Source organism: Brachyistius frenatus, unplaced genomic scaffold (assembly GCF_029030835.1).
Source record: "Brachyistius frenatus isolate BFR_SWC_R1_liver_20210118 unplaced genomic scaffold, ASM2903083v1 Contig_322, whole genome shotgun sequence".
NCBI classification, from domain to species: domain Eukaryota; kingdom Metazoa; phylum Chordata; class Actinopteri; family Embiotocidae; genus Brachyistius; species Brachyistius frenatus.
This window is the reverse complement of record NW_027210921.1, coordinates 319,716-333,124: the sequence shown is the minus strand read 5'-3', so window position 1 is coordinate 333,124 and position 13,409 is coordinate 319,716. Positions and strand designations below refer to the sequence as shown.

General features: G+C 41.7%; 1 protein-coding gene across 2 annotated transcripts; it reads right to left on the bottom strand.

The window, feature by feature from the left end:
• Positions 1 to 6: 6 nt before the first annotated feature.
• LOC138635681 (phospholipid phosphatase 3-like) lies at positions 7 to 13,217 on the bottom strand. 2 transcript variants are annotated; one of them, XM_069723276.1, is made up of 7 exons: positions 12,971 to 13,217; positions 12,721 to 12,844; positions 5,665 to 5,822; positions 2,122 to 2,402; positions 1,556 to 1,613; positions 1,289 to 1,465; positions 7 to 477 (listed from the first exon to the last, which is right to left on the bottom strand). In XM_069723276.1, the coding sequence occupies exons 2-7, from the start codon at positions 12,836 to 12,838 to the stop codon at positions 349 to 351; spliced, it is 921 nt and encodes a 306-aa protein (XP_069579377.1). In that variant the 5' UTR covers positions 12,839 to 12,844; positions 12,971 to 13,217; the 3' UTR covers positions 7 to 348. The 2 variants fall into 2 exon arrangements, with proteins under 2 accessions (XP_069579377.1, XP_069579376.1); XM_069723275.1 differs by lacking the exon at positions 5,665 to 5,822 and adding an exon at positions 7,557 to 7,711 and having other exon boundaries at positions 12,721 to 13,216.
• Between the last annotated feature and the right edge of the window lie 192 nt (positions 13,218 to 13,409).

The following is a 13,409-nucleotide window of genomic DNA, read 5'->3' as shown; positions in this document are numbered from 1 at the left end:
TCTACGGTAATCTTCATGACAGAAGAAGAGGGACAAATATCCCTTGCATTAAAAAAAAAAAAAAGAAGTTCGTCTCTCTTTTCCACATTAAAATGTCTGGTGAGACTGAAGGAAAAACATGAACATTTCCACTCAGAAAGCAAAACCTGCTTGACTGTTTTTCCGTCGCCTCTTCTCATCCTCGGAGATATTCAAGATTCCATGTTTGTCTGCATTTTCCAGGTTGTTGGCGTTTATATGATTCAGTATTGACTAGTGGCTGTAGTAGTGATATATATATCTATACATATATATATAAAAAAAAAAAGGCACAGGTCAGGGTTATATACAGTCAGTTCACAGCCTCCTCTACGCCATAATGAGATGGTTGCTCCGCTCTCTGATGTCTACCGCCGGAACGAGATCTTTCTTCACCGGGGTTGGAGACAGAGTGGAGCGTCGGCCTTTGGGCTTGAACAAGTCTGACACAAAGAACACCTGAGGAGAGCAAAGAGAGGAAACACCTTGAACATCGCAAAACTCTCACAACAAAGAAATGTGGATTGGAAATGGTTTTTTTGTTGGTTTTTTTTGGGGGGGGGATTAAACACAAATACTAAAACTACAAAAAACCTTATGAACAAAAGACAACGCTGATTAATATATAGAAATGATTATTAGGAGTATTTGTTTAAGTCTGTACTTTCCTAGCTGAACAAAAAGATGCATTTTATCAGTATTTTAGTTGTTGTTAAAAGTCTTCTTTCTGACACGTTTCTAGCTGGTAATTTCACTTCCTGCTCTTTGGAGCTCTAGTGTGGAGTTCCTCAAGGTTCTGTATTAGGTCCCCTTTTGTTTCCACTTAATAGCACCTTCTACAGTTTAACCTGTAGACGCAATCTCTACTTTCATTGATTAATACCCTCCTATCAACTTCACATTATTCATGGTTTTATTGTCTCACACAGTAATTATCAAAGCTTTTTGTTTTCATGCCTTAGGTGTAAAGCTCATTCCTGGCTTAAACCTGACTCTAAATATGAACTCATACATTGGCGACTGTTGAATTTTAAAATTCTGCTAATTCACTATAAAGCACAGAATAGTTTATCCCCTATTTACTTACAACTGTTTTCTACAAACAATTAATCTCTCACTTCTCTTCTCTGTTATATGTATTCTGAAAAGTTAGAAGTGAGTACTAATGAGATTCATTTATAGCAAAGGAAATGTCCATTTTGATTTTAGATTTCCTAACAAAAATAAATGTTGAATAATAATTGAATGTTACAACACCAGAGCCACTTACTATGGAGTAGGTCACCAGGGCTCCCTGTACAAACCCAGCCAGGACATCAGTGGGGTGGTGCTTGTGATCGGAGACCCGGGACAAGCCAGTGTAGAACGACATCATGATGAGGGTGAACTGGGTCAAAGGGCGCAGCAGGCGGGCTCCATGCCAAGTGAAACGAGACTGCAGGTAAAACTATAAAGGAGGCAGTGTTACGGGTTAATGTTAATACACAGAAGAAAAAGAATGAGTGGAAGTGCACGCTAAAAGAGTTCAGTAACTCACCACCAGATAAAGCATAGTGTACATGGAGAAGGATGCGTGTCCAGAGAAGAAAGACTTCCTGAGGACGAAAGACACCAGTCAGCATGTGTCCACAACTTAAAGTCAGTGAGCAGTCACTATTCTGTCAACTTTTACAGAGAACAACCGTTCATCAAAATAAATACTTTCAAATATTGCTTGGCATTTTATCTCATGCGTTCGTTCAAACTTTACTTGGACCCTGATCTTTAATGATGCCGAGATTATATTGAACAGATTAAATTCATAAAGTATGTTAGATGCATATTAGAAATTGACGATAAAACAAAATGGGAAAAATTAAAACAATAAAACATAGACAAGATTTAATTAAGTTAGATAAAAATGAAACCAGTGGGCACAATAAAATAGTAATATACAGACAAGGCACTAATAAAGTCAGTTGTAAAAATGTACAATCTAGGGTATGGATCTTTGTGATCATGGATTTAAATTGACCATATAAGGAAGCAGGTTATTGATTTTAAAGTGCGTTAAAGATCGTTCCACTTGTAATATTTACACCTGTCTGACTGTTGTTTTAGTACCTGGCCTCCTGCACTTTGCTCTCCGGCCCCCGACACTGGTAGTCAGTGATGTAGCCCAGAGAGCAGTTGATGGTGGAGAAGTCGGGTTTGCACACGTCGAGAAAGTGAGGGCGCATGCGGCCCACCGACACTTTAGCAATGTCAGTGAAGGACTGGCTGATGGCGCAGCCGAAGATGAACACCCCGACCTGCTTGTAGAGAGCGGAGATGTAGGGGTTCCCCACAAAAGACTTGGAGCCCTCGTTCAGGAAGTAGATCCTGTAGCTCTCCCCGATGATGATCTGAAGGGGACAAAAGGGAAGTCAGAGACAGAGATCATGTCCTAATATTCACCCTGTTTCCTAAGATCTGAATTCTCTGTGACAATGTGTGAGTGCAAGAGAGCCAAAATACTTCACGAGGAATGAGAGTTGGAATCGTGTTAGTTGGACGGAGGATTTTCTTTGGCCAATAAAGTGTGATTCTAATATTTGACATGTAATGCAGCATTCAACTTTGTTGTTCATTAACATTATAAAATAACAGCCTAAATAATTTGATGATTTAAGACTTTCCTCTGTCATTCCCATTTTTAACATTAAAACACTCCAAATAGAAAATTTTGACTTTGCAGAATTCCCTAAAGCAAAGTCTGCTTTCAAAAAAAAATTTCAGTAAGGAACCCACGAAGCTCTTATGACCTTCCCAAAAGGCACGTTTCTCAGAATTCAACGTGATTATTTGAGGAAAAAAAAAAAATGTGACTGAAATAACTGCTTTTCAAGATCAAGATGTAATTATGACAGCTTCAAATGAAATGCAGTGATTTCTTCTGAAGTGGTTTGAAAAAATAGGGGCTACTTTCTAGCTGTAATTACCTGCACTATTCTACTTCTGAGAGAAAACAGCGAGACAACGTGGGAGGCAACTCAAACTGTCCGGCATGTATAGTTTTCTACGATTGAGTACATAAACCACCGTCCGAAGCCTACGATTGACTCAAGAGTGGGGGTGGGGGGAGGGGGGGAGAGGGGGGTGGATAGCCATGATTGAAAACAGCTGTTTGAGCTGAAAAAAAACCCACACCTCCCCAACCACCCCCTTCGTCGCACTGTTGTCTTCCAGCAAGAAGAGTGAGAGAGCGAACGGGGGAGTTTTCAGACGGGAAGCAAAAAAACACAAGTAGAAAGGAGGATAAACACGGAGGAGAGAGTCGAAGGTGAGAGGAGGAACGAGGAGCAGAGTGGGAGGAGGGGGAGGCACCGCTGGTTCTAATCAGGAGAAACGCTGAGCTCGGCGACGTGTCAGATTTTGGCGGCCGGACTACACCAGGCGCACGTCGGGGGCACGTTTGTTTTTCCCCACGCCCGGCTGTCTCGCTGAAAACAGGCTCCGATTTCACAGGGGGGGGATGTCTGGCTGTTTTCGTGTTAGTATCTTGGTTTCATCAGACATTCTTTCACATAAGTCTCATTCTGGGAAACACGCTTCGGCGGAGGGGAGGGGTAGCCCTTAAGAAGATTTAATGAGCTGATAGTGTTGTTTCCACCATCCAGGCCTTTGGAGCCAGCTCGATACAGCCCAGCTGCGTTCATGGGAAAAGGGGAAGGGAGAGAGGGGGGGGGGGAATGCGTCTGCTTCCCCGCTTGTGAAAGATTTAACTGTGCGAATGAATAAATGAATTGGCATTGTAGTATATGTAGCTGTTACACTGAAACCGCAGAGATAATCGTGGGGGTAAGATGTTGATTTGTGGCTTATGTCAAAAACTGTGCATTTCCAAATGCTGTTTCCCTTTCTTCTAGTGAAGATCAGCCTAAATTATACAGGACACAGCTTCTTGTTCATTTCTCAGCTCTTTTCAGGGTGAAATGAAGCACTTAATTACCTAGTGTTGGTGTTTTCTGGTTCAGGAAACACAAAGATTGGCCACGGGGGGCGGCGGGGAGTGGATATGGAGTCTAAAGTCATGTTGTGCCAGGGGGAAAAATGAGATATTTGGCAAAGTCTTCTTGTTTGGGGCCTTCGCCACAATTCCACCCCACCAATTACAGCATTCAACCAAACAACCATTGCGTCAACCATAATTACACAGCCAGGACTCCTTCTCACCATGAAAACCCCTGTGGCCCGGAGCCTGGGGAGTAATCTGCCCTGCTGGCTGCAGGGAGACACGATGAAACCCAAAGCCATGAGGCAGGCCGGTGTCGGTCTGCCAGGTGACAACAGCACATGCTTGCAGTAGTGCTGAGCTTTCTGCAGCTAGAAAACCTCTGATGGATCTTTAATGTGTCTGCTGCTTGCTGCGCGTTCCAGTAATTTGTTGATGGTACGTGGCCGCATACAAACTAATGTGTTGCCTCAAAAGTGTCCGATTGTTTTGCAAGCAGTAGCTTGTTGGTTGCTAAGCTGTTGTTGTTGGTAGGGCATCCCGGGGTGTTTACAAGTGGTTGCTACGGGGTTCCTATGGCTTTCATGGTGATTTTCACAGCTTTAGTGGTTGCAAGGTTGTTCAAAGTCGTTGCTCCAGTTTAATGACGAAAAGTGACTAATTCAAGACTGGTGGAAACAGATCTAGACACTCACAGATTTGTAAATGGTCCCTCTGCTGCTGCCTCACTGATTAATCCATAATATCATATATTTGGAAAATAGAAATATACTAATTGAATAAAACAAGTTTGTTTGGAACGAAGGATTCTGTCATCACACCTCATTTATACGTGGTGGAGCACAACAGAAGCTGCCTGTGAGTATACACACCGGATATTTTGAGCCACTGCTGTGAACTCAAGAGAGTTTTTAGGGGAACTCAAACACTAATACTCAATTATGTACTTTGATGCATAAGTGAAGAAGAAGAAAAAAATAATAAGGCACTTTGGGTTGCAGTTATCTGTGATAAGTCTCAGTGATATGTTGTTCATTATGACGCCGTGTGGACTGAAGTATAATAAAAAAAAAAAAAAAATTTGAAAACACAGAATGTCTAAAAGACGATTTAGTTCAGATTTTGGATACATCCGCACCGTTTTCTCCCAGAAGATTGCAACAGTGCTTCACTTTACTTAAAGCACCTTAATCAATGGAGTCATCTTAAGTCCCCCGAGAGAGAAAGCCCTGAACAAATGTTGCTGGCTGGTTGTTATCGAGAAGGTGCTGAAAACAGCAACAGGGTCTGATAGCACAGCTGTGGAGAGGAGTTGTTTCATGTATCATCAAGGATCATCTCATGTTTATACCCACAATGCATCAGCTGTTAGATAAAGCTCTGTGGTGAAGTGTGTCCTGGTATATTTCTCAGCACTGTGAACATGTGTGGTGTGAGTTGGAGGGAAACATGAACAATGATTAATGCAACATCTTTAAGCAGTTCAAATTACATAATTATACACAGTATATTTATGAAATGTTATGATAAATACGACTTGAGAAATACTAGGATGAAGACAAGAAATCATGTGGTCAGCATCTACAGTAGTTGAAAGTGTTGCTAGTAATTGTGAGAGCTGCTGAGACGTGAGAGGTGATGAGGACATTAGTGATCAGAGTGAGGTGACTTACAGACAGGATGGTGATTAGAATGCCAGCAGCGCTAAGCACACCGTCGCTAATGGTGTCTCCATTTTTGGCCGGGTACTTGATGGACTCATCGTCGCAGTAAAACCCTCTACGGTAAGGCTGAACAGCGCTGGTCTCAATGACCAAGAAAGGCAGGCCGGCTAGTGTGAGGAAGCGGTGAGCATCACGGAGAGGAAGGAGGGGGTGGGGATGGGCGAAGGAGAGAAATGGAGGTGATAGGTTAATGGTACGCAAATTACAGAGGTCGTAGGTGCAAGCGGGAGGCAACGAGGGAACATCTGGGACCGGCTCGGCTCATCCTGTGGCTGTTATCTGTGACTAATCATCACTGTTCATGGGTCTTTCTGAGCAGATCTGTGGATGTAGTGAAGGATCACACTGGTGGTTATTCATCTTTTAGTCCGTTAACTGCTGGCAGTTTCCTAAAGCATGTTATGTTGCTTTTCAACCGATTTCTATCTCTCCAGGCAGCTTCCATTTTTAGCCTACAATTTGATTTATTCTCTTGTGGCCATTTAAGTTGCTCTAAAATTGACAAATAACAAGAGCTCAACTTAAGACTTAAAAATGGCTTATTATTAAAACCAAAAGTTGAATAAGCCCCAAAGTCCAACGGTATTTAAAGTATTAGTAATCGGTTTTGCTCTGACATAACCACAAAACTTCCATCTGCTGATGAACACAAGCAAATGTTTTTTTTTGTGTGTATAAGTGAACAAAGGAATGACTCTCCCCCATTTTTATGTGGAAATATAATGTTTACAGCTCTCTTGATCCAGTTTTTTTTTTAAATTTTTTTTTTAAAGTGCTTTAAGATCCAGTCGTGTTTAAAATGTGTCAACCAATAAAAACAAATGGAATAGTCAAAGTTGTCATAATAACATCTAAGGTGGATTGTTTGATTGTTTGATCAGCTACAGTTTGTCATGTTAAAGTTACTGCATTAGGTGGTAATATAAACTCAACACTTCCTGTGTCTATTTTTCAAATTAAAAGCCCTCTAGCGTTTCAGTTTACTGAAATCATTCAATTCTTAGCAAGTCTTTTAGTGTGAAATATTTGCAGCAATGTGTTGTAACCGCAATTAGAGAATATCAGTTTAAATGAAAGATCCAAAAGAATATAAAAAAAAATAGCATGATTATAAGGTTGACTTTATTAAGTTAAAGCGATAAAAATATATATTATTGACTTTTGTATTTGAACGTGTCACAGTAGCAACAGTGGTTACGCAACCTTAGAAATGAGCCACATCTAACCGTGTCAAAGGTGGGCTCCGGTACTTCAACCAAAAGCACGACACCTGTTAGTGAACGACCATAAACCTAAGTGGCAACAACTAGGCTTTGGAAATGGTTAGGAAATGTTTTAGAATTATTTTCAGCAGAAATGCTAACAATACAGAGGTCGCAGCCTCCCATATTTTTTTTTTTGGTCCTCTATAACAGTGATTGGAATATCATTTTGACAACATTTTGAACTATTGTCAGGTATTTTATTAAACAAACAATTTAGTTATTTGAGAAAATGATCAGCAGTTGCATCCTTATATAAAAAAAAATATATAAAAAAAAAAGTTTGTAATTTTAACTTGATGAACTAACAATTTTCTTACAGTGGCAAAATAAAATAAAACCATGGCAGCCTGAAGAGTAGTAACTAAATCTGAAAGTTAATGACAATATGCTGTGGAAAATGGTTGGCAGTAATGCACAGCATCCACAATTTACAGTCAATGAGACAAAACCACCGAGTGCGAGTCAGAGCCTGTTAAACCAATCATATCTTTCGAGGTGTCACGAGTCGGCCATTGATGAACCGAGTGTCCCGACAGATGTTCTCTCGCTCTCTCGCTCCACCACATCAGGACTTACTGAGACCACGGGCACAGTGAAGCCCACTGCTGTGAGCACGATGGTGGACACTGTGCTGTTCTTATAGGGCAGATCGATGCTGTTGTCACTGCAGAAGAATCCTCGCTGGTAAGGCGGGAAGGGAGATTTGTGCAAAAACACGGCAACAAGCACCACTGCATGGTTGGACAGATACATGAACGCAGGTGAGGCAAAACACAAACAAACAAAAAAGAAAAGCACAAGCACACATTTAAAACTCCCAAGGGAAGCATTTATCAGATCATGTTTTCCAAACTGACACTGATGGTGTCATTAAGAAAATGAGCCAAAATAAACATTATAAAATCAGTTGAAACACATGCCAAAATCAAAGCTGCATCGCTGCTTTAGACTTCAATGAACCTTTTATTCTGAGAATAGCATCAACTGATCTCAACTCGCCATTAAATTGTTAAGATGTGTTATGTTCTTAGGAGACACCATTGCCGCTAACTGACAACAAAAAACAGACTCTATCGGTCTTCCTTTCCTGCCGAGGCTTTCAAGTGCACTTAAAAAGGCCCTATTCAAGATGCCCGGGGGGGTGTTTATGTCTGATCAATTTAGTGTCTTTCTCCACTTAAAGCGACAAAAAGATCTTATTTATCTCCCAAACAACAAACACAGAGTGGGTGTATTTAAGATGCAAGCAAAGAAAACGGACAGTTATTTTCCCCACATTTACCAAAAGGCTTCAGTGGAGGACTTTGATACTTGAGGGTGGACGCGGAACCCGGGAGAGGCCTCAAATCTGACAGAATTTGGGAAAACACACTTTCAAATCACTTCAAAGCGACATTTAGCTTTCAAGTCAGTCTTTGAATGATTCACCGATCCGGTGATACAAAGAAAAACAAGCGGACCGGTTGGATTTCTCAAACCAAATGTCAACACATGCTTCAGTTGCTGCTGAGCTCCTCAACATCCACACACACACACGCACACGCACACACACACACACACACACACACACACACACACACACACACACACACACACACACACACACACACACACACACACAGCTGACTTGGGTCTTTGAAGGTCCAGCTGGACCAGAGCCGTGCTGCTCCGGGAACTCTACAGCGCCGGCCTTCCCTCCACATTCAGCAGGATTCAGGTTATTAACTTTCTCAGCTCTTCAAACAAATACCTGGATGGAGCTACGTTCGGCGCCGAAGACAGCCTGGTGAAAAAGAGAGCGCAGGGCGGGACGTCTCAACACTGCTGTAACTGTAAAAATATACCACACTTTAAAGTGTCTAATCCTTTAAGGTTGGTTAGTCTGGCCATGAACAGAACAACAACAGGCCTTTCCCAAAACAAGGCAAACTGCTGATGTAAAGCAGTCGGGAGAAGAAAAAATAAATAAATAAAAGACAGGGTTGAAAGTGCGAGATGTGAAAGACGCTGACCTCAGAGCCGTGACCCCTGCAACCGCCCCCGAACACATTCACAGACGAGCCACAAGGCCAGAGGTCGACGGAGAGACGGACAGGGGGGGCAACCGGTTTGATAAAATAAAGTCTTTAAGGAACAATGCACGGGGTCGAGTGCTTCAAACGGCTGATTGGAAAGAAATAAAAACAATCCACAACCAGACCGTCAGAGTCAGGTCCTGTTTTCCAGACATTCAGCGGGGTTTTCTTCCCCACTCTGTCCTCCGACCCTCGCATCCGTTTAAAACAGTGCAGCATCAGCAGTGAGCGCGGCAACTTGGGATTTTCCCCTCCTACCCTCTTCCTCTCTTCCCGCATCTAACAGGCAAGGGGGTGAGGAGGAGGAGGAGGAGGAGGAGGGCGTCTTCGCCCTGCCAACAACAACACCAGTCAGCAGGCAGGGGTATGTCTTTTGCATTAGCTCGACATCAAACCAAAGACAACGGAAACAAACGAAATGGTTGGAGAGGGATTTCTTTTTTTTCCAGACTTTTCTATCAGTATCAGGTGTCTTCTACTTTCTGCCCTAACAATCAACGCAGGGGTCCAAAACACTGTAAATAAAGTATGACGAAGACTTTTTCAGCATTTAACTGAGAGCTGTCTGGTGTCAAAACGAGGTCAAAAACGTATTAAGATCTGGCAGTTCTTTGTAGCTGTAGCTCGTGGAAACTAGCATCAACGTATAAGCCTCACGCTGAATTAAAACCCCACCATGTCCTGGAGGCATTCGCCAAAACACCAAGTGTGACTATTAAAACAAACACGCGCACTTTTTCCACTCGCAGGGATCTCTCAGCTGTCTGGCATAGACGTGTGTATGTACATATCTGAGGTAGTTGGTGTATACACAGATGCAGTTGTTTTTACTCGCAGCAGCTCCACACACACACACACACACACACACACACACACACACACACACACACACACACACACACACACACACACACACACACACCTCGTCTGTCAGTCAGTCAGTCTGGCATGCTTCAAAACCGAGTTCATATTTCCACCATGTGAGGGGAAACTGCTCGGGTTAGATGAAAAGAACATTTACGTTGACTTGATAATGGCTGTAACTGTTACTTCTTCTTTACAGGAGCAGATACAGTAACTTTTTATGTCTTTGTCTTACAAGTCTTTGTCCTACAATTATCACGTTTTAGTTTTTATGTTTAATTAGTTGCACAAGTTGAATTTAATGCAGCACTGTTTAAAGCACCATTTAAATTAATGATGTCTCGGTGCCATTCTGAACTCAATCTTTTCATGACAAATGGTTTTCCATAAAACGCCACTCTGAAGCAAAATGGAACATATCAAGAGCTGTAAATCCGGAAAGCACATTTTTCATTCTGAAACCAAGTTTTGGTTTGTTTAACGGGGTCAGATCAACCAAATTGCTAAAAAATGTAATACTTTCAGTTTCAGTTGTACTTGCCGAGATGTTTTTTTTTTTTTTACATATTTGTCACAAACTTTTCTGCCATTATTCCAACATAGCTAACTAAATCTAGCCACTAAATATATATATATAAAAAAATGTAATTTGTCATTTTGGTGAAAGAAGCCTCTAAGTTAAAAAAAAAATAATAATAATAATTACTCCCTTAACATTTTCAGCATGGCCTGAATTCAGAAAATTAAAAAAAATCTACACGCAATCCATCACCCTTAGATTTAGTGAAGTGGGGGGAAAAGCACAAACCAACGTCATTATACGATTAACTGGAAAACACAAAAGCTTCAAGCTACAGCTTATTGTAAACTGAACCTGATCACCTCACTGGAGGCGGGAGGCATTTTTGAGGCGGTTCAGTTCAGTCAGGGTGAAACTCTCCTCCAGTCTACTGTCTGATGTTATCTTTACTGGCGCTCATGGTCTGCAGGCAGCAGAGGAACTGAAAGTGCATGAGAGCGATATCCCTGATGGATGCAGTTAGAATCAAACTGCAATCAGTGTGTGAGAATGGAGGATAAGTGGCTGATTACCAGTGCTGGCCCACCATTTCCTCTCTGTGGTATCTCCCTTTAAACCACATCTTTCTCCAGATAAACACTGCTGGTTTGTTGACAAGCTTCTCTGTGGGAACATTGGAACATACAAAACAAATCGTGGGGATTTACCCTCCACAGAGACAAAAACTAGACTAAACCTAAGTACAGCTTGTCAGAAAAACCTTGTTTGTACAGTAGATCCTTCATGAAATTGTTAACAACAGCCAGACTGTTGCTTTTCCCCAAACTGCTGTGCTGTTTGTAATCATGGCTTTATACTAATGTTACACTGAGCAACATACTGGAGTAGAGCAGCAATGATTATTTTATTAATCAATCACCAGAAAATCAATCACAAACTACTTTGACAATCAATTAATCAGTTTCTGTCTTTTTTTTTTTTCTTTTTATGAAAAAATGTCAAATTTCTCCAATTCAAGCTTCTTAAGGAGTCCTTTAGTCTTTCATAAAAAATAAACTGAATATCTTTTGGTTGTGGAGTGCTAGTCGAGATAAAACAAACCATTTTAGGCTGCACCTCGGACTTTGAGAAACACTGGTTGACATGTTTTCACTATTCTCTGAAACTTCCAAACAGCTGATAAATACGTGGAGAAAATAATCTACAGATCGATTAACAATAATAATAATAAAAAATAAATAATAATAATAATAATGCTTATTTTCAGCCCTGCGTTGGAACCATATGGTAATCAGATCATGGTCAAAAGGTTTGAGCCCCACAGACCGGCACACTTTTTGTAGGACTGATAAGTTCAAGTCAGTGTAAAAAAATAATAAATAAATAAAAAAATGTTTCACCCACAATTCCAACTTTAAGCTCAGAGTCTGCAGCTGTCGAAGAAACCAGGACCCGAACGGATGAACATGCACACCCTCCTCAGGTCTGACCTTTTCACCGTTTCCTAATTACACCGCACACACAAGTATATTATGCCAGATGTTCAGATCAGAGGAATTCCAGCTGCTGCGGCATGTGAGCCATTCTGGAAAATATAATGAGCCGTCAAAGCAGAGGTCGGAACAGCACAGGTGTGGGTGGAGACCAAAGACATACACCCCTCCCGGGGCACTTTATTCATTACTTTCCTCTTTGCCAGCACATTTGCGGGACTGAGGAAAACCAGCTAAGCAAATGTCACATTTGGAAAACACGTCGCTTCCTCGATAAAACAGTTCAATTGGTTCCATGTGCTAACGTGTTACATTAGCTTGTTGAAGTTGATGTAACTTATAAATAAATAAAAAATAGGAACAAATAAGCAAATAAAATGACTTGTTAATATCAAGATAATAAGTTTGTTTTTGATTTCATTTTCCTCTTTTAATTTTTTTGTTTATAAAGAAAAGGTTCATTACTTAGCTTAACCTAAGGAACAATAGCAACAAAAACGATGTTCCTATCAAGTCTGATGTTATCTAACCGTAACATTCAAATATCACATATCTCAACGACAGGGAATAATATCACGTTAGAGCCATGAAGAGCTAAACTGTGTGCTAAGGCAAGTAAATGCGACATGAATGGAAAAGTAAAGTCCACTTTAAACACAATTTAAGTCCTATAAAGTAACTTAAAGTGATCACCCCCCCGTCCCGTCCCGTCCCCCCCCTCCGGTGTGTGTACTGATGGCCCGCATGTTGCCGGTGAGGGTGATGTTAACATGTGATGGGACTCTCACCCAGGAACAGGCAGAACAGATCCACTCCGACCAGCAGCTTCCTCCTGCTGTGGTCTTTGCAGTTGTTGTTGTTGTTGTTGTTCAGTGAACTCCCGCCGTTCCTCGTCTCGGCTGCCATCGTTTTCTCATAAATCAAACAGCGTTGCATTTAAAACCTTTAAAAGTGTTTCTAATCAAATTTAAAAAAAAATAAAATTAAAAAGGGAACAAACTCAAGCGTGTTACTAGCTGCCGGAGTTCAGCGTCTTACTTTCCCCTCGTGTTCAACACGTGTCTACATGAATCCCGGAGGAGGAGTAGTCACGCAGGTCGGTACGAGTCTGTGAAGAAAACTCGCTGTTTGAGACCACTCGCTTCTGACTTTGTACCGCCGCAGCTCTCCGTCTTCTGACCATCCTTCCCCTCCTTTCTCCTGGGTTAGTTCAGGGTCCCGTGACGAACCCTCCGGGACAGACACTCCTCCGGCTCCTCCCCTTTCAATTAATGCCACATGTTGCTGCACAGACAGGCTGCTGACTCCCCACTCACACCTCTCGGTGCAAGCAGGATGCTCCAATCCACACTGCAGCAGCAACAAGGGGGATTTCACAAAGCAAAGTCACCCCCACCACACACACACACACACACACACACACACACACACACACCTCCCCCATCTCTGGAGCTGTGTGCTTTTACAAGCTTAAGAG

Coding starts and splice junctions, on each gene's coding strand:
- LOC138635681 (XM_069723275.1), bottom strand. CDS start 12,868: ATGCAACGCTGTTTGATTTATGAGAAAACGATGGCAGCCGAGACGAGG. Junction 1,466..1,555: donor ACACTATGCTTTATCTGGTG/GTGAGTTACTGA, acceptor CCTCCTTTATAG/TTTTACCTGCAGTCTCGTTT. Junction 478..1,288: donor CCCTGGTGACCTACTCCATA/GTAAGTGGCTCT, acceptor TGCTCTCCTCAG/GTGTTCTTTGTGTCAGACTT.